General features: G+C 45.7%; 1 protein-coding gene across 2 annotated transcripts in view; it reads left to right on the top strand.

Annotated features, from left to right (window-relative positions):
- Positions 1 to 7930: 7930 nt before the first annotated feature.
- LOC124804712 (phospholipid-transporting ATPase ID) overlaps positions 7931 to 21307 on the top strand; it is a 538289-nt gene continuing 524912 nt past the window's right edge. For both annotated transcript variants that reach the window (XM_047264976.1, XM_047264975.1), the window contains exon 1: positions 7931 to 7983. In XM_047264976.1, coding sequence (XP_047120932.1) covers positions 7968 to 7983 — 16 coding nt within the window. In that variant the 5' untranslated portion in view covers positions 7931 to 7967. The remainder of the gene's footprint in view (positions 7984 to 21307) is intronic.

The raw sequence follows: 21307 nt of genomic DNA, 5'->3' as shown, positions 1-21307 counted from the left end.
TGTCACGTGTTTTCGGGACTTCGCTGTGCGCGTGTGCTTTCTGCGGCGTTTTAAGTTTATAATATCAAGAGTGTTTGTTGTGTTTCACCGTTTGTTGATAGTGTAATAGCGATGGTGAATTACTGTTGTTGCTACGGATGCAAAGAAAAATATGTGAAAGGAGGGGTAGTAACTTTTCATGGGTACATACCATGTAGCTCTAATTATAGTTATCATATTAGTATGTTTAAAAATTTCGAGACGCATTATAATTAAGGCTTGATTCTGTAGACCTATTTTTCTACGATTTTATGACTATATAATAGATATTACGGCTCGCACAAAAGCTTACAAACAATCGCTTCCTCTCGTAAATTTGCTAGCGGAACAGGAAAGGGAATGGTTAGTTGTTTCAGCAATTACTATCCTCCATGCATTTATCAGTAACTTGTCGATTATGTATATAGATTACTCAGTCTACTATTTATTTAATATACTCGGAGCAAGTACGTAAAATGCGTTAAATAAAGATGCCTGTCATCTCGACTGCTAGTGATACGAGGCCATTGGGATCCAGCACGGCGTTCCGTATTACCCTCCTGAACCCACCGATTCCATATTCTGCTAACAGTCATTGCATCTCGACCAACGCGAGCAGCAACGTCGCGATACGATAAACCGCAATCGCAATAGGCTACAATCCGACCTTTATCAAAGTCGGAAACGTCATGGTACGCATTTCTCCTCCTTACACGAGGCATCACAACAACGGTTCACCAGGCAACGCCGGTCAACTACTGTTTGTGTATGAGAAATCGGTTGGAAACTTTCCCCATGTGAGCACGTTGTACGTGTTGCCACCGGTGCCAACCTTGGGTGAGTGTTCTGAAAAGCTAATGATTTGCATATCACAGCATCTTCTTCCTGTCGGTTAAATTTCGAGTCTGTAGCACATCTTCGTGGTGTAGCAATTTTAATGGCGAGTAGTGTATGTACGACTTCCTGAATTCTTTTGGTTAGACATCACATTACCCATTAGTTGGCTATCTATCAATTCCATAAAACCTCGTTTTATTTGGGATGATACTGTGGTCCACATAGTCAGATGCCTTTGAAAGGACACAGAAACTGCGACTTGGTAAACACCACAGTCGTTAGCTGCGTTTCGCTGTAGGTTGGAGGTCGAACTGTGAGCAACTGGAGAAGAGTAATTAGTGGAAGAGGGCAGAAATTGCGCAGCGGGTATAGCCGATCGTTAGGCCGTGGGGCGTTCGTTAATCGCGGCGGCGCTGGGCGTCTGCGGCGTAGCGACACGCCCGTGGACCGCCGGAGCGTGGGCGGCGGGGGCGGCGTGTGACGCGTCGCGCCAGCCTGGCGCCGGCCGCCGGGCCGGGCATCGATCCCCAGCCCGCCGCGGCGCGCCCCTCTTAACGCAGCGAGGCCAGGGCGCGGGCCACAGCCCGAGGCGTCGCCCAGCACGGGGACACTTGCGTGATGGATCATGACCACCTGTTTAGTACACTACTGGCCATTAAAACTGCTACACCACGGAGATGTCGTGCTACAGACGCGAAATTTAACCGAGAAGAAGTACATGTTGTCATATGCAAATCATTAGCTTTTCAGAGCATTCACACAAGCTTGGCGCCGGTGGCGACACCTACAACGTGCTGACACGAGGAAAGTTTCCAACCGATTTCTCATACACAAACAGCACTTGAGCGGCGTTGGCTGGTGAAACGCTGTTGTGAGGCCTCGTGTAAGGAGGAGAAATGCGTACCATCACGTTTCCGACTTTGATAAAGGTCGGATTGTAGCTATCGCGATTGCGGTGTATCGTATCGCGACATTGCTGCTCGCGTCGGTCGAGATCCAATGACTGTTAGCAGAATATGGAATCGGTGGGTTCAGGACGGCAATACGGAACGCCGTGCTGGATCCCAACGGCCCCGTATCACTAGCAGTCGAGATGACAGGCATCTTATCCACATGGCTGTAACGGATCGTGCAGCCACGTCTCGATCCCTGTGTCAACAGATGGGGACGTTTGCAAGACAACAACCATCTGCACGAACAGTTCGACGACGTTTGCAGCAGCATGGACTATCAGCTCGGAGACCATCGCTCCGGTTGCCCTTGACGCTCCATCACAGACAGGAGCGCCTGCGATGGTGTACTGAGCGACGAACCTGGGTGCACGAATGGCAAAACATTTTTTCGGATGAATCCAGGTTCTGTTTACAGCATCATGATGGTCGCATCCGCGTCTGGCGACATCGCTGTGAACGCACATCGGAAGGGTGTATTCGTCATCGCCATTCTGGCGTATCACCCGGCGTAATGGTATGGGGTGCCATTGGTAACACGTGTCGGTCACCACTTTTTCGCAGTGACGGCACTTTGAACAGTGGACGTTACATTTCAGATGTGTTACGACCCGGGGCTCTACCCTTTTCGATCCCTGAGAAACCCTACATTTCAGCAGGGTAATGCACGACCGTATGTTGTGTGGTGTCACTGCCAGACACCACACTTGCTAGGTGGTAGCTTAAATCGGCCGCGGTCCATTTAGTACATGTCGGACCCGCGTGTCGCCACTGTGTAATCGCAGACCTAGCGCCACCACAAGGCAGGTCTCGTGATACGAACAAGCACTCGCCCCAGTTGTACGGACGACCTAGCTAGCGACTAGATGTACGAAGCCTTTCTCTCTCATTAGCCGAGAGACAGAATAGCCTTCAGCTAAGTTAATGGCTACCAACTAGCAAGGCGCCATTAGCCTTACAGTGACTGTAATGAAAGTCTCCTGTGTATAGTCAAGAGCGATGTACCACAATGATTGATTAAAGATAAGTATTAATCCAGCTACGTACTTTTCTTCATAGCATTAATTACGTAGCCTGTTCCAGTAGTTCACGCCCGTCTGCGTTAGTCTAGCGTGCATTTTCAGCCACCTCGATCTACAAGGTGTTGGCCCAGCTGCCGACACATCATGTTGCAGGTCCTGTACGGGCCTTTCTGGATACAGAAAATGTTCGACTGCTGCCCTGGCCAGCACATTCTCCAGATCCCTTACCAGTTGAAAACGTCTGGCCAATGGTGGCCGAGCAACTGGCTCGTCACAATACGCCAGTCACTACTCTTGATGAACTGTGGTATCGTGTTGAAGCTGTTCACACCATCCAAGCTCTGTTTGACTCAGTGCCCAGCCGTATCAAGGCCGTTATTACGGCCAGAGGTGGTTGTTCAGGGTACTGATTTCTCAGGAATTATACACCCAAATTGCGTGAAAATGTAATCACATGTCAGTTCTAGTGTAATATATTTGTCCAATGGATACCCGTTTATCATCTGCATGTCTTCTTGGTGTAGCAATTTAAATGGCCAGTAGTGTAGCTTGTTTGTCCCTCTTTGAGACACAACATCACTGATACTGCTTATCAGGAATCCGACCGTTTGATGGTAGGTTTGTGGAGGTGTGTGGCATTAGATGTCCACGCACAGGTCATGTAATTGGCGTAAATAACTAGCTGCTGATTTGCGTACGCGGTAATGGCTCCCGATGGCGATCCAGATGGGTTACATAGGACTTACATGAGGTGAATTTGGTCGATGAGACATCAACGAGAGTTCACTATAATGCTCCTCAAACCACTGCAGCACGGGTCTGGCCCCGAGACATGGCCAATTATACCGCTGAGAGATGACGCCGCTGTCGGGGAAGACATCAAGCATCAAGGGCTGCATCCGGTTCGCAGCTGTCTGCGTGTCTTCGATTACTACCTAAGGTGCCATGCAAGCGCAGGAGAATGTCTCCCGTAGCGTAATGCTGCTCAGATCAGCCTCCATCCGTGGCGCGCAGTACGTTTCGAAGCGCCATTCACCTCGATGACGGTGTCTGTGGAGACGACCAGCGATCTAGTGTCGACCAGCGATCTACTGTACCAAAAATGTGATTCACCCTTTTCTTTATAGGGGTGGAACACCTCCACGCCCACACCGGCGTGACGGCCAACACAAAAGGTCCACTGCCATCTCTGTACATTAGTTTTCAGTAAGTGAAATCTCGCAGGATGTGGGTCTGCGATGTCTGCGCACGTCTAGGTATGATTAACCACTAATATACTCTCATCTACAGAGCTAGTTGGCATATAAACTTGTACTACTGTAGTAGGCATGGGCTTTGTGTCTATCTTGGTCACAATAACACGTTCACTATGCTGTTTGTAGTAGCTTACCCGCACTCCTATTTTCCTATTCATTATTAAACCTACTCCTGCATTACCCCTATTTGATTTTGTATTTATAACCCTGTATTCACCTGACCAGAAGTCTTGTTCCTCCTGCTACGGAACTTCACTAATTCCCACTATATCTAACTTTAACCTATCCATTTCCCTTTTTAAATTTTCTAACCTACCTGCCTGATTAAGGGATCTGACATTCCACGCTCCGATCCGTAGAACGCCAGTTTTCTTTCTCCTGATAACGAAGTCTTCTTGAGTAGTCCCCGCCCGGAGATCCGAAAAATTTGGAGTAGGTATTAAAGTCCATGGAGAAGAAATAAAAACGTTGAGGTTCGCCGATGACATTGTAATTCTGTCAGAGACAGCAAAGGACTTGGAAGAGAAGTTGAACGGAATGGACAGTGTCTTGAAAGGAGGATATAAGATGAACATCACCAAAAGCAAAACGAGGATAATGGAATGTAGTCGAATTAAATCGGGTGATTCTGAGGGAATTAGATTAGGAAATGAGACGCTTAAAATAGTAAAGGAGTTTTGCTATTTGGGGAGCAAAATAACTGATGATGGTCGAAGTGAGGGGATATAAAATGTAGACTGGCAATCGCAAGGAAAGCGTTTCTGAAGAAGAGAAATTTGTTAACATCGAGTATAGATTTAAGTGTAAGGAAGTCATTTCTCTAAGTATCTGTGTGGAGTGTAGCCATGTATGGAAGTGAAACATGGGCGATAAATAGTTTGGACAAGAAGAGAATAGAAGCTTTCGAAATGTGGTGCTACAGAAGAATGCTGAAGATTAGATGGGTAGATCACATAACTAATGAAGAGATGTTGGATAGGATTGGGGAGAAGAGGAGTTTGTGGCACAACTTGACTATAAGAGGGGATCGGTTGGTAGGACACATTCTGAGGCATCAAGGGATTAGTATTGGAGGGCAGCGTGGAGGGTAAAAATCGTAGAGGGAGACCAAGAGATGAATACACTAAGCAGATTCAGAAGGATGTAGGCTGCAGTACGTACTGGGAGATGAAGAAGCTTGCACAGGATAGAGTAGCATGGAGAGCTGCATCAAACCAGTCTCAGGACTGAAGACCACAACAACAACGAAAGCATACTGTTTTCGTGGCATAGGTTAGTACAGCACAATCTCTACCGTACATCCTGCAACACACCGTATCTTTGTACTTATAATCAAAAGCTGACCTTATGTTGAATGTTAACTGTCATTATCCAGGTTATGGTAACCATCTGGTTCTCTGGAGCCAACCGTCCAGGGTCCAAGAAGTTTTGATGTGTCTTAAATTCAATGTTTGAGCTATTTCCGTAACTCATATAACTAAATAAATGTAGAAAAATATTAACGAATTCAATGGCGAAATAAATTAAAAAAGCTAATAACAATGCCGCTTCTAAACGACCGCCACCCTTCCTACGTTTCACTATAAAAGAATGCGTAAGGCCTCCTCCGGTAATTTCTTTGCTTTTTTCCGCCCTTGTGCCCTGTCCTGGAGGTTGTGTTTACCTTCGGAACACAGAGAGTGCAGTCCAGAATACTGACAGTCATGCACAGCTGGGTTAACGTCCTCCATCTGTCAACTTACCTCGCCGTGGCTGGTGTGGTCTTCTGTGCCCTCAGTTTCTGCATGTTTCACTCCAGGAATGGCGGCCGCAGCAGCCAAAGCTGGTCAGGGTCCCTGGGACCACAGCTCAATGATGATCCGCGACAGCATATCGAGTTTCTCGTATTCTTACGTCAGTTCGATGATCTTTCCTCTGCCCACCCTCCAGTTACTGTTACTATGGCCAACCCTTGAGAAATGGCCGCCTGTGTTTCCCGCTACACTTTACTAACTAATGTTTCGCCGCAAGGGATATTGGATTTTGGAGAGTAAATTAATATGTAGTATGTCGTTCTTCTTTTCAAACGTTCGCATACCCATTTCTTCTTTCCTTATTGTCTTTTGGGCATGCAGTTGTAGTAATTAAAGTAGGCACAAATGCAGTGATGAAAAAGAAATGATTATCGTACAGCCACACCTCGTTACATCGTTCCTTTCTTGTTGCTCCCATGGCGATGGACTGTTTCTATCGCAATCAGTAAGCGTGAAAGGAAGCTATCGTACAGACAGAGGGATCTATATTTATACTTGGCGGAACTAATTACACACTGACATAATAGTCGGAATTGGTTTCGTTTCCCAAAAGTTATAAATATTTCGATTTCGGAAAAGAAGCTCTGTATTTCGCCAAGATATCGAAGAAGAAGGTCCCTTAGGTACTGGTTGTATCGAGTAAGATGTGGAGACGGCGGTTTGAAAGCGGAGAGAAGAAGTACGAGGGAGGGGGTTACTTACCTGAGGGATCGCTACCTGGCGAAGGGGCAAGTGTGGCAAATGTCCGACGTGGCAAATGACCGGCATTCACAGTTCCCGTTCACCTTTCGTGTTTTTGGAGGGAACGCTAACAAGCGTTAAGTACTTGTCGTTCTTGCAACAGAAATGTGGTGTGTTGTTCCAGTAGGATAATGTCGCCGTTGGTGATACTGATTTATAAATGTAGTCATTTCATGTACTATATATACACTGTTGCAATATACAGGGCTATTACAAATGATTGAAGCGATTTCATAAATTCACTGTAGCTCCATTCATTGACATATGGTCACGACACACTACAGATACGTAGAAAAACTCATAAAGTTTTGTTCGGCTGAAGCCGCACTTCAGGTTTCTGCCGCCAGAGCGCTCGAGAGCGCAGTGAGACAAAATGGCGACAGGAGCCGAGAAAGCGTATGTCGTGCTTGAAATGCACTCACATCAGTCAGTCATAACAGCGCAACGACACTTCAGGACGAAGTTCAACAAAGATCCACCAACTGCTAACTCCATTCGGCGATGGTATGCGCAGTTTAAAGCTTCTGGATGCCTCTGTTAAGGGGAAATCAACGGGTCGGCCTGCAGTGAGCGAAGAAACGGTTGAACGCGTGCGGGCAAGTTTCACGCGTAGCCCGCGGAAATCGACGAATAAAGCAAGCAGGGAGCTAAACGTACCACAGGATGGTGCTCCACCGCACTTCCATCATGATGTTCGGCATTTCTTAAACAGGAGATTGGAAAACCGATGGATCGGTCGTGGTGGAGATAATGATCAGCAATTCATGTCATGGCCTCCACGCTCTCCCGACTTAACCCCATGCAATTTCTTTCTGTGGGGTTATGTGAAAGATTCAGTGTTTAAACCTCCTCTACCAAGAAACGTGCCAGAACTGCGAGCTCGCATCAACGATGCTTTCGAACTCATTGATGGGGACATGCTGCGCCGAGTGTGGGAGGAACTTGATTATCGGCTTGATGTCTGCCGAATCACTAAAGGGGCACATATCGAACATTTGTGAATGCCTAAAAAAACTTTTTGAGTTTTTATATGTGTGTGCAAAGCATTGTGAAAATATCTCAAATACTAAAGTTATTGTAGAGCTGTGAAATCGCTTCAATCATTTGTAATAACCCTGTATATTAAGTGAATTGGAAACCTCTAAAAGGGTGAAGTATTTTTCTTCCCGGCAGTGTAAATCGTAAAAACAAAAAATCGCTGCGTACGCTGTACACGGCAGTCAGTTCCACGCCCAGCTGCTGAGTCCACACCCCTGCAAGCGTTGCACGTTGTTGATTGTTGTTTGGTGTGTTGCAGGCTGGGCGCATGGCAGGCTGTGAGCCGCCGCCACCGCCGCCGCCGTCGCAGAAATGGCCGCCCCCCGAGGTGAGTAAACAATAGTGCTAATAAAAATGTTCCACAATAAGCATCCCTGTTTTCACTGACTGTGCATTCGCGCTGAAATCGCCGGGAGTGCTCGTACAGTGGACACAAAGTTAGTTGGCCTGTACCTCAGCAGACGGCTCAGTAGAGGAGGGGAAGGCTAGAGTGGTGGGGGCTCCGTCATAACGGTCACAGCGCAGTGGGGCGAGGGGCAGTTCCACAGCTGAAGCGTATTCACAGACTCGTAATAAAAGTTCTCATAAAACAAAAAAAGAAGTAAAAACTGTAGCGTAGCAGGTAACGTCATTTACTATGATACTGTCAGTGTAAAATGTTGGTAGTCGCTGAGTGCTTTTATCCTCAAATACTTTATGAGTAGAGTCCGAGCATATGCTCGCAGTCAGTTAAGGTGCCTCAAGAAATATGCACAGTCTCTAATAACTTGTCTTATTTCCTTAAACTTTTAACATAAGAGTACATCTCTGGATCAGCAGATCATGACAGCATTTTAGATTTTTAAATTCAGTCAATAACTAAGCGAAATACTGAAAATCAAATTTTTGTAGCCCAGGAAGTCGCTAGATAGGCAACCTGCAAATGATGCCAGGTCTCGCAATAGCTATTCAGTAATATATTGGGCTGGTGCATAAGTTCTTAGCGTTTTTCCGCAAGTTTAATAAACACAACAGATACGCGTAACAGAGACTTTAGTCATCAGTAATACAAGGTCGGGAGTTGGGTTGTTTGGGGGAAGAGACCAAACACTGAGGTCATCATCAGTGTGATTGGATTATGGAAGGACGGGGAAGGAAGTCGGCCGTGCCGTTTCAAAGGAACCATTCCGGCATTTTCCGGGAGCGATTTAGGGAAATCACGAAAAACCTAAATCAGGATGACCGGACGCGGGATTGAACCGTCGTCCTCCTGAATGCGAGTCCAGTGTGCTAACCACTGCGCCACTTTGCTCGGTTATACAGGGTGGTGCAAATGAAAGTGGCCCTGAGAACAAAGTTCCAGGGTACAAAGAAACACAGCAGAGGAAAGGGAATGCACTACTAACCCGACTATTGCAGATGCTGAAAGTGATCACCATTCATGTCTTGGCACTTTTGGCAGCCGGACAGCAAGTTGCGAAAGGCGGATCGAAACTGGACTGCTGGAATTGCTACAATCTCATCTGAAATATTCTGGTACAGTTCCTGAAGGCTGCGAGGGTTGTTGCGATACATTTTAGACTTGAGGGTTTTCCCCACACGAAGTAATCGCCCACTGACAGATCAGGTGACCTGGGTGGCCAGCTAGGGCCGCCACCAGACTGACCTCTGCCAACAACTGTTAGGCCTGAAGATTGGTAAATGTACTCCAAGATTTGGCCAGCTGTAATGGCAGCTGTTCCGTCCTGTTGGCATTAACTGTACGTCTTTTCCTCCCGAGTTAATGCCGACACAAACGATTTAAAAATGTTGGCAATGTAATGCGCCGAAGTCAGCGCCTGATAAAAGAAGAAGGGACCAATAATGCGGCGTGCAGACACTGTACACCAAACCCTAACCTTCTGATCATGTATTGGCGGTTCAAATGGCTCTGAGCACTATGGGACTTAACTTCTGAGGTCATCACTCTCCTAGAACTTGGAACTACTTAAACCTAACTCACTTAAGGACATCACACATCCACGTCCGAGTCAGGATTCGAACCTGCAACCGTAGCTGTCGCGCGGTCTCAGAATGTAGCGCCTAGAACCGCTCGGCCACACCGGCCGGCCATGCATTGGCGTTTCGTGGAAGTTATGCGTATTCTTCGCTGCCCAGAACCTGTGATTCTGTGCGTTGCAATAACCTCTCAGGTGAAATTAGGCTTCATCACACATAAAGGACAGCTCCACGTCCAAGCCAGTCATTGTTATCTCACAAAACTGGAGGCGCTGAGGAGAATCTGCTAGTTTTAATGCACGAACAATGAACACTCGGCAGGGATACATGTGCGGGTCCAGATGGACTATTCGTCCGCATGATCGACGTGATATGCAGGTCTCTTGCGACAGGCTTCGGGTTGATATAGTAGGACTAGAAGCATTTTCTGATGAACTGCAGCAACTTTTTCTAATGTAGGGACACTTCTCGGAATATGTTTTACTTGTTCGAAACAGATCCTATCTGACGTCCTTTTCGGACTAAATGTTGATGTTGCATGGACTTTTTTTTTTTTTTTTTTTTTTTTTTTTGCACTTTGACACCATTAAACTTCTTAGCATGCCACACCGTTTCCACGGCTTCGTTGTCACGTAACTCCACAACGAACACCCGCTGCTCCACTGTGGCTACCATCGTTCCCTATGCACAGCTCCACTCACAGACACGGACAGCACTACACTCTGAACCGGTGTGGATCACGTGGCGGGCATATGCCGTGCTGTGTGTGTCACAGGGAAAGGTTATATGCATAATTCAAGTCCAATCGTGTCCATTCGCCCAGGCCACTTTTATTTGCCTCACCCTGTATACAGGGTGTTACAAAAAGGTACTGCCAAACTTTCAGGAAACATTCCTCACACACAAATAAAGAAAAGATGTTATGTGGTCATGTGTCCGGAAACGCTTACTTTCCATGTTAGAGCTCATTTTATTACTTCTCTTCAAATCACATTAATCATGGAATGGAAACACACAGCAACAGAACGTACCAGCGTGACTTCAAACACTTTGTTACAGGAAATGTTCAAAATGTCCTCCGTTAGCGAGGATACATGCATCCACCCTCCGTCGCATGGAATCCCTGATGCGCTGATGCAGCCCGGGAGAATGGCGTATTGTTTCACAGCCGTCTACAATACGAGCACGAAGAGTCTCTACATTTGGTACCGGGGTTGCGTAGGCAAGAGCTTTCAAATGCCCCCATAAATGAAAGTCAAGAGGGTTGAGGTCAGGAGAGCGTGGAGGCCGTGGAATTGGTCCGCCTCTACCAATCCATCGGTCACCGAATCTGTTGTTGAGATGCATACGAACACTTCGACTGAAATATGCAGGAGCTCCATCGTGCATGAACCGCATGTTTTGTCGTACTTGTAAAGGCACATGTTCTAGCAGCACAGGTAGAGTATCCCGTATGAAATCATGATAACGTGCTCCATTGAGCGTAGGTGGAAGGACATGGGGCCCAATAAAGACATCACCAACAATGCCTGCCCAAACGTTCACAGAAAATCTGTGTTGATGACGTGATTGCACAATTGCATGCGGATTCTCGTCAGCCCACACATGTTGATTGTGAAAATTTACAATTTGATCACGTTGGAATGAAGCCTCATCCGTAAAGAGAACATTTGCACTGAAATGAGGATCGACACTCTGTTGGATGAACCATTCGCAGAAGTGTACCCGTGGAGGCGAATCAGCTGCTGATAGTGCCTGCACACGCTGTACATGGTACGGAAATAACTGGTTCTCCCGTAGCACTCTCCATACAGTGACGTGGTCAATGTTACCTTGTACAGCAGCAACTTCTCTGACGCTGACATTAGGGTTATCGTCAACTGCACGAAGAATTGCCTCGTCCATTACAGGTGTCCTCGTCGTTCTAGGTCTTCCCCAGTCGCGAGTCATAGGCTGGAATGTTCCCTGCTCCCTAAGACGCCGATCAATTGCTCCGACCGTCTTCCTGTCGGGACAACTTCGTTCTGGAAATCTGTCTCGATACAAACGTACCGCGCCACGGCTATTGCCCCGTGCTAATCCATACATCAAATGGGCATCTGCCAACTCCACATTTGTAAACATTGCACTGACTGCAAAACCACGTTCGTGATGAACACTAACCTGTAGATGCTACGTACTGATGTGCTTGATGCTAGTACTGTAGAGCAATGAGTCGCATGTCAACACAAGCACCGAAGTCAACATTACCTTCCTTCAATTGGGCCAACTGGCGGTGAATCGAGGAAGTACAGTACATACTGGCGAAACTAAAATGAGCTCTAACATGGAAAGTAAGCGTTTCCGGACACATGTCCACATAACATCTTTTCTTTATTTGTGTGTGAGGAATGTTTCCTTAAAGTTTGGCCGTACCTTTTTCTAACACCCTGTATACTCCTTCACTATTTACAACAGTCGGCCAACAATGGGCTACCATTTCATTCCGAGGCTGCAGAAATCACGTGGTTTTGACGTGAAGAACTCGTCGAGCCAGAGCTAAGTTTCATCTGAAAAGGAAGTTCCTTGACGATTGTTCTATAGAGAGCGGAAAAGGTGAAAATCTGAGATCGCAAGATCAGGAGAATAAGGTGGGTGCGAAAGCACTTTCCAACCCAATTACTTTGTAGTAGTAGAATGCGGACGGGCGTTATCATAGAATAGCATCACTTCACGCAGTCTTCCTGGTCGTTGTTCTTGGACTGCGTCTTCAAGAAGCCTCAGTTGTTGACAGCAAATGTCAGCAGTGAGGGCTGCACCACGGGGAAACAATTCGTAATACACCACAGCGTCGCTCTTCTACCAGATGCATAACATTATCTTTTGTGGATGCGCGCGTGTCTTTGTACGGGGAGTTGCCGCTTTGTTTGGGCTCAACCACTCCTTTCTTTTCTTTATTTTAGCATAAAGACACCATTTCTCGTTACCACTGACGATACAGGATTGTAGGTGTTGTTCACGAGGCCACTGGTGACGAGCAAGCAGAGATGCACGTATGGTCGGTCACTCACTGATTACTGTGATTTTGGCTTAGGTCATGCGACACCCATACACCTGATTTTAAACCTTCTCCATCGCATACAAACGTCGCACGATGGTGAAATGATCACAGTTCGTCACATTTGCCATTTCTCGGAAACGTGGAATCGCTGTACATTAATGCGTTTAGACGATCTTCATCAAACTCGGAAGTTCTTCCTGAACATGGAAAATCACTAATGTCAAAGCGATCCTCCTTAAAACGAGCAAACCATTTCCTTGCCATGCTCTGCCCAGTGGCGTTATCCCCATACACGGCGCAAAGTTTCTGGCCGCGTCCACTGTTGTCACTCATCTATTGATCTCAAACAGAAGAATAATATTCCGATTTCTCCACTAGCCACTTCATATTCTAGCGTCCACAGCCCCACTTACTGTCTCCAGATGGTAAAATGGCAATATGTAAACTCAAATAGCAACAGTAAACTACAAATAAAAAATGACCATCGCTAAACAAACCCACAGCGACCGGAATACCAACGTGCAAAACAAAAACGCTATGAACTTACCCATCAACCTAACAGACTGTGCAGACACATTGTGTAAGAACACATCAAATAGCAATTTAACAGGTCTGCAGCAGGTAACCACAACGAAAGATCTGCAGTAGAGCCCTGTGTCAGTTGTCGTGTAGGTAGTTGTAAGACAGCTACTGAAAGACAACATTGAGTACAGAGTGTCTGAACTGCACTAGCAGTCCCGTATTTGGGTCTAGTTCTGACAAGGGAACCTCCCCATCGCACCCCCCTCAGATTCAGTTATAAGTTGGCACAGTGGATAGGCCTTGAAAAACTGAACACAGGTCAATCGAGAAAACAGGAAGAAGTTGTGTGGAACTATCAAAAAAATAATCAAAATATACAAACTGAGTAGTCTATGTGCAAGATATGCAACATCAAGGACACTGTGAGATCAGGAGCGCCGTGGTCCTGTGGTTAGCGTGAGCAGCTGTGGAATGAGAGGTCCTTGGTTCAAGTCCTCCCTCTAGTGAACAGTTTAATTTCTTTATTTTCGCAGTTATGATCTGTCCGTTCGTTCATTGACGTCTCTGTTCACTGTAATAAGTTAAGTGTCTGTGTTTTGCGACCACACCGCAAAACCGTGCGATTAGTAGACGAAAGGACGTGCCTCTCCAATGGGAACCGAAAACATTTGATCGCTAGGTCACAGGTCAACCGATTCCTCCACAGGAAAACACGTCTGATATATTCTATACGACACTGGTGACGGCATGTGCGTCACATGACAGGAATATGTTGTCGACCCACCTAACTTGTACACTTGGCGAATGGGTAAAAAGATTCTTCTACCTTGCCCGATTTAGGTTTTCTTGTGGATGTGATAATCAGTCCCAAAAAAGTGATGAAAACATAAGAGTTTGTCACATAAACTGGAACAAATGAATGCAACAGTTTCACAGTCGCACACTTTTCCCTGTGCTCTGTCAAAACATATGTTTTTAACGTTTTCAAATTTTTCCGTGTGTAGACCGTCAAATCCTGCATATGTCCACGCAAATCTGAACATGTCCTGGAATTTTGGAGAGCGAAGTTGATTGTGTGTGTGTGTGTGCCTGAACTTTGATAATTGTCTGAAAATAAAAAATTAAAATTTTCACTCGAGGGAAAATTTGAACCCAGGACCTCTCGTTCCACAGCTGCTCACGCTAACCACAGGACCACAGCTCTACTCAGTTGATACGCTCCTTAATGTTGCCTATGTTGAGCATGGACTACTCAGTTTGTATATTTTGCTTATTTTTTAATAGTTCCACACAACTTCTTCCTGTTTTCTCGATTGATCTGTGTTCAGTTTTTCAAGGCCTATCCACTGTGTCAACTTATAACTAAATCTGAGGGGGGTGCGATGGGGAGTTTCCCTTGTGAGACACAAGACTAACCCCTCCAGTTGCAACGCCAAATCTTGATGAACAATGCCACTCGAGCTCCCAGTTCCCGATGGTAATTGGTCTGTTCACCTGCGCCATTCAGGAGGTTAGAGGCAGCGGCAGAAATGGGGCTGTAGCTGCCAAATTATGCCACTGCAATTCTTCTTTTTTTTTTTAACGGAACTATATATTTTTCCTATGGCACTGGAAAGAGACTCCGAAGAGGAATTCAACTACATAACATTTGTGGACGTTGATCAAATGGCAACAAAGTAACAGCGACGCGAACAACTGCCCAGGCGTCGGAAAGAGAGAGTCCAAAATCATGTGCTTCACTGTACCAAATTGAAGCAAACATGTAACTCAGGTACGGTCCGCGTTTTGCCTGCACACCTGAAGTCGGTCAGTCGGTAATCTCCTGCTGTACCGATCACACAACTTGTTAGTGGAACTACACAGACTTTCAAATAGTATACGCCAGTCGTATAACGTGGATATGGTTTTCTTTTTAAAGGACAATGTCGCCAATCATTTAGAGCAGCGGTGCGGTTGTATGCTGAAAGATATGTTGGTAGTACCAAGCGCTTACGAGCTATCTCTCCAAATATTGTAAAAAAAAAATTCATGAAACTGAAAAAGAGAATAACAAATAGCAATCGATAAGACAGTTGCAACTAACGTTTTAGTAGCTGTAACACACAACACATACGTCACTATGAGACAGGTTGGAAATGTGAATGAGATTAGCCGAATGAGTGTTCCACGATTACTACATACCGACGTGTTTCATCCTTTCCGTATTTTACTCATAAACAACTTCTTGGCGACGGCTTTCAAAATTTGTTAAGAGTTTTCTGAATGGTGTCTACGAAAACGCCCAGAGTGAAGCGGCGTTTCTATACAGGACTTTGTACACAGATGTTCCATCGTGTACACACAATGATCAAATCAGTGTCCACCATAGTGACTACTGCTCAGCTGATGCCCGCATCTCGTGGTCGTGCGGTAGCGTTCTCGCTTCCCACGCCCGGGTTCCCGGGTTCGATTCCCGGCGGGGTCAGGGATTTTCTCTGCCTCGTGATGGCTGGGTGTTGTGTGCTGTCCTTAGGTTAGTTAAGTTTAAGTAGTTCTAAGTTCTAGGGGACTGATGACCATAGATGTTAAGTCCCATAGTGCTCAGAGCCATTTTTTTTTGCTCAGCTGAAAACACACGTTCGTTACGACAGGTTGGTGAACAATGACTTCGGTCTGTCAACTTGTGATGCGGGTTATGCAGAATCACATCGTTCGCCTCCGTTTTACGGTCGTTGTTGTCGTCTTTTTCTTCATAATACTTTGTCAAAGACATAATATGGAAGCAGCAATAAGTAGCATGGTGACTAGTAAAAACGAAATATTGCTGTAAAAATGTGATAAATTTAATGCGAAAATAACAGCGAAACACCAGCTACATGTAAGCACTGTTATATTTGAGAACACATGTCGCTAAGCCGCTTCCAGGTGTTTCATTTGTGCCTATTTAGTCATCATAACATTATACAAACAATACAGAAACTGGACAGTAAATGACTGGAGGCGTGTAGTGTGGTGTGACCGGTCGCGGTTTTGTCTCATTCAAATGATGCAAGCCGTGGGATGCACAGAGGACACAGTATCGTGTTTAACTCACGGTATGTAGAGGGTCTACAGGGATGGCTGTTATGGCCGAAGCAACCGGTTTTCGGTTATATCAGTTTTCTTCCGCGCCAGTTTAACCCGGCTGTTAAAGCCGCTCAAAACAACTGGTTTCTGAAATAACCGATTTTCGGTTATTTATTGCTATTATTTCCTATAATAAACGTAGAAATGTATCAAAGATTGAAAAAAAAATTTGACTCCCTCAGTTTCGAGATACCTAGAAAATGGTTCAAATGGCTCTGAGCACTATGGGACTTAACATCTATGGTCATCAGTCCCCTAGAACTTAGAACTACTTAAACCTAACTAACCTAAGGACATCATACACATCCATGCCCGAGGCAGGATTCGAACCTGCGACCGTAGCGGTCACGCGGTTCCAGACTGTAGCGCCTTTAACCGCTTTTCCACACCGGCCGGCCTGGGTATTCAGAACTGAAATACCGTTATCGGATTTAAAGGGTTGGTTTTTCACATCCGATGGTTGTAGTTCAGTCCGGAGGTGGTTCTGTGATGTTTTGGGACGTTTCTTCCTACCCTGACGTGGACCCAGTCATGCAGTTTACATTGAACGTCAGCCACGATGTTCATTTCAACATTCTGGTAGTGGTAATGTCCTATTGTGTTTTGTAAATGTCTTTTCTGTAATACAATCAGGATTATGGAGAGCATTCAACACTGGTTTCAGAGCACTCAACGATCAGACTATGTGAACAAACATAACTTTAAAATTCGTTCCACGGCTATCAATAGATCACGGGCAGGTTTTCGTTATTACGTACAAAGCTGTGGTGCTATTCTAATGTCGTGTAGCCTCGGCAGTACTGACGATTTCAGACCGGGAAAAATGGACAGAAGATGTGAATTGAAGCTTGCGTTAGGGAGGGCATTGGACTAGACAAGAACGTGTAGCTGTGACAACCGCAATGCTACGTTGGTGTAATTAGTAATGTGTCTGCCTAGTAAACGCGAGGTCCAGGCTCAAGTACATGGCATGATACAAATTTTAAATCATTGCTTCAACTTCTATCCCAATCGGAAGTAAGCTTCAGACTCACCCGCAGGCAGGAAAATGTAGTTCCATCGGTTTTATAGTTCACCTACACCTGTGGTATAGGCAAGATTTCACCAGGCATCATCTTCACCAGTTTTCATATTTGTTTCAAAAATTTCTAGTTGTGAAATTAGATTTTGGGGCCTATCTTTTTGTGCTTGCATGTAACTGAAAGAAAAAAAAATTAAATACTTGTAAAATGTTTCAATGCCCTACACTAGTAACTAAATATCTGTGATCAAATGTACCCATATTGAGCACTAAAGTTATTTAAAACTAATGATAATTATATGGTTCGTTTTGGTAACAGCTGAAGCAAAGGAAATAACATACAAAGCTCATTAAAACAAAGCAAAGACATTTATACAACACAATAGAACAACTATAAATACTGCGAGTCAAACTGTTTTCAAGTAATGAAAGTGGACGAAGAAAACTGGCACCTTACGTGCTGCGTCATTGTACGAACAGAGGGACACAATTAGTTATGGTCGTTCCTATCGTACTTGCAGTTCTGTACCTTCTTTGAAGCACCTGCTTTGGCCGCAGCATTTCCCCAACTTCCGGAATATTCAACTATTCATTCTAAATGTGGTTAACCGTGTCGTGGTTGCGCATAACCATACACGATAACGAAATGAAGGCATCATCCGTGTGCCTGATATGGGAGATTCCTGTATGTCTATAAACTTTCCAGCTTTCGCCTCTAGCCAGCCCTGTAATTCAAGTTAAATATATTTCTTATTCCATATTTAAATGATATTATCGATATTTTTTGTGCTGCTGTCTTTCTCGGAAATTGTAAAAAACAGTCCGGAAACATTAGGATTTTTCCAAATGTGAAAAAAATGTTACAAAGTTCATGTACCTGAGACAATATATTCTATTAATATTTAAAAATGTAGAATACGAGAAAAACTTGACAGTACTGTATTTGATAATTTCTCTGTTAGGCCTACCTAAATACTCTGCTACATACCAATAATTCGTAAATGAAATGGGATGAAGTGTTATAAAAACCAGTTACAGATTGAATGAAGGTTCAAACAGAAGATATTTGAATTTAGCACATATTTATATTTTCAAGACATGTTCCGTTGCCAAAACTTTAAAGAAACCCTGTTCATTTGCAAAGATCACGTGTTCCGTGGTAGAATCCCTTCTGTTACGAGGTATAAGACGGTGCTCCACCCACGAAGTACGGCTGAACTGTTCACACGTTACGTAGCTAATTGTTTAAAAAGTTATAGAAATTTACGCATCATACAATTCCGTAAGTGAAGCATTATCAGTATATTCCAAATATCTTCAATAAATTATACACTCTGAGACAAAAACAGCGACGCACCACGATGGAATCATACCAACGGGACGGAAATCCGCAAATGTGATGTACATGTACAATCAAATGATTACAGTTTCAGAAAAACTGGATTATTTATTTAAAAAAAAAGCTTCACAAATTAAGCAAGTCAATAACTCGTTGGTCATTCGGCACTGCATTCATTGGCAAAGTCGTTGAATGTCGTCCTGAGGGATATCGTGCCAAACACTGTCCAAGTAGCCGTTAGCTCGTCAAAATCCTGAGCTGGTTGGAGAGCACCGCCCATAATGCTCCAGACATTCTCAGCTGGGGAGAGATCCGGCGACCTTGCTGGTCGACGTAGGGTTTGGGAAGCGAAGCACGAAGACAAGCGGCAGAAACTCTCGCCGTGTGCGGGCGGGCATTATCTTGCTGAAATGAAAGTCCAGGGTGGTCTCCCAGAAAGGGCAACAAAACGGGGTGTAGAATATCGTCAACGTATCGCTCTACTGTAAGGGTGCCGCGGAAGACAGCCAAAGCGGTCCTGCTATGAAATGAAATCGCACTGCAGTCCACGACTCTCTAGGGTCGTACGGCGGCCGACAGTCGCTTTGGTGTCCCACGGCTGTTTGGGGCGTCTCCACACACGTCTTCCCTGGTCATCGGCCTCGTTTCGAAGCGGGACTGTACTCCAGTTAATGAGGCTACAAGCCGAATGCACTCGACACGATTGCAAACGGGCTTATTGGTTGGTGTACAAGGGGCGCCGTGAATTTACCCCCCTTTCTATGAGCCGCCTGTTAATGGTCCTTGTGGTCACTGAAGCACCGCTTACACATCGGATCGATGATAATGATTAATCTGGGACTCTGAGTGTCTCTCTGACGACTGATCGGCCCTCTAGTTCCTTCGTCTCTCTAGGTCGACCCCTTCCTTCTTGACTCTGCGTTCGGCGATGGCTCACCCTTTCCTGACAACACCGTCGAATAGTGGGATCGTTTCTGTTCAGATGTCGAGCGATTCGCCGATTACTCCAACCTGTCTCTTTGAGCTCAGGTACACGTCCCCTCAAACGCTGACATCTTCTTATATTGTTGCCGCTCCTGTCTGCAAAGCATAGTTACTGTCCTACTGAGTACACCGACTGAAATTCGCGAAGTCCTTATGCCCTGGTATCGACAGGCCTCCTGCTTACTGCACTATGTGATCAAAAGTATCCGGACACCACCAAAAACATACGTTTTTTTCCATGTTAGGTGCATTGTGCTGCCACCTATTGCCAGGTACTCCATGTCGGCGACCTCAGTAGTCATTAGACATCGTGAGAGGACAGAATGGGGCGCTTCGCCGAACTCACGGACTACGAACGTGGTCAGGTGATTGGGTGTTACTTGTGTCATACGTCTGTACGCGAGATTTACACACTCCTACACATCCCTAGGCGCACTGTTTGCGGCGTGATAGTGAAGTGGAAACGTGCAGGGACACAGACAACACGAAAGCGTACAGACCGACCTCTTCAGTTGATTGACAGAGACCGCGGACAGTTGAAGAGGGTCGTAATGTGTAACAGGTAGACATTTATTAGACATTTATCCAGACCATAACACAGAAATTCCAAAATGCATCGATCCACTGCAACTACTATGACAGTTATCGGGAGATCAGAAAGCTTTGATTACATGGTCGATTGGCTGCTCATAAGCCATGCATCACTCCGGTAAACGTCCGCCTCCGGTAGCTGAGTGGTCAGCGCGACAGCATCCTAAGGGCCCGGGTTCGATTCCCGGCTGGGTCGGAGATTTTCTGCGCTCAGAGACTGGGTGTTGTTCTGTCCTAATCATCGTCATTTCATCCCCATCGACGCGCAAGTCGTCGACGTGACGTCAAATCGGAAGAGTTGCACTCGGCGAACGGTCTACCCGACGAGAGGTTCAAAATGGCTCTGAGCACTATGGGACTTAACATCTGAGGTCATCAGTCCCCTAGAACTTAGAACTACTTAAACCTAAATAACCTAAGGACATCACACACATCCATGCCCGCACACACATCCATGCCCGAGGTAGGATTCGAACATGTGACCGTAGCGGTCGCGCGGTTCCAGACTGTAGCGCCTAGAACCGCTCGGCCACTCTGGCCGGCCCGACGGGAGGCCCTAGCCACACGACATTATTATTATACTCCGGTAAACGACAAACGACGCCTCGCTTGCTGTAAGGAGCATAAACATTGAACGATTGAACACTGGGAAAACGTTGTGTGGAGTGACGAATCACGGTATACAATGAGGCGGTCCGATGGCAAGGTGAGGGTATGGCGAATGCCCAGTGAACGTCACCTGCCAGCGTATGTAGTGCCAACAGTGGTGTTTTGGTGTGGTCGTGTTTTTCACTCCTTTTTGTTTTGCGTGGCACTATCACTGCACAGGCCTACATTGATGTTTTACGTACCTTCTTGCTTCCCAGTGTCGAAGAGCAATTCGGGGATGGCGATTGCATCTTTCAACACGATCGAGCACCTGCTCATAATGCACGACCTGTGGCAGAGTGGTTACACGATAATAACATCCCTGTAATGGACTGGCCTGCACGGAGTCCTGACCTGAATGCAATACAACACCTTTGGGATGTTTTGGAACGCCGACTTCTTGCCAGGCCTCACCGACCGACATC

The sequence above is a fragment of the Schistocerca piceifrons genome, chromosome 7 (genome assembly GCF_021461385.2).
Source record: "Schistocerca piceifrons isolate TAMUIC-IGC-003096 chromosome 7, iqSchPice1.1, whole genome shotgun sequence".
NCBI classification, from domain to species: Eukaryota; Metazoa; Arthropoda; class Insecta; order Orthoptera; family Acrididae; genus Schistocerca; species Schistocerca piceifrons.
The sequence above is the reverse complement of the archived record's forward strand: the minus strand, read 5'-3'. Positions and strand labels throughout refer to the sequence as shown.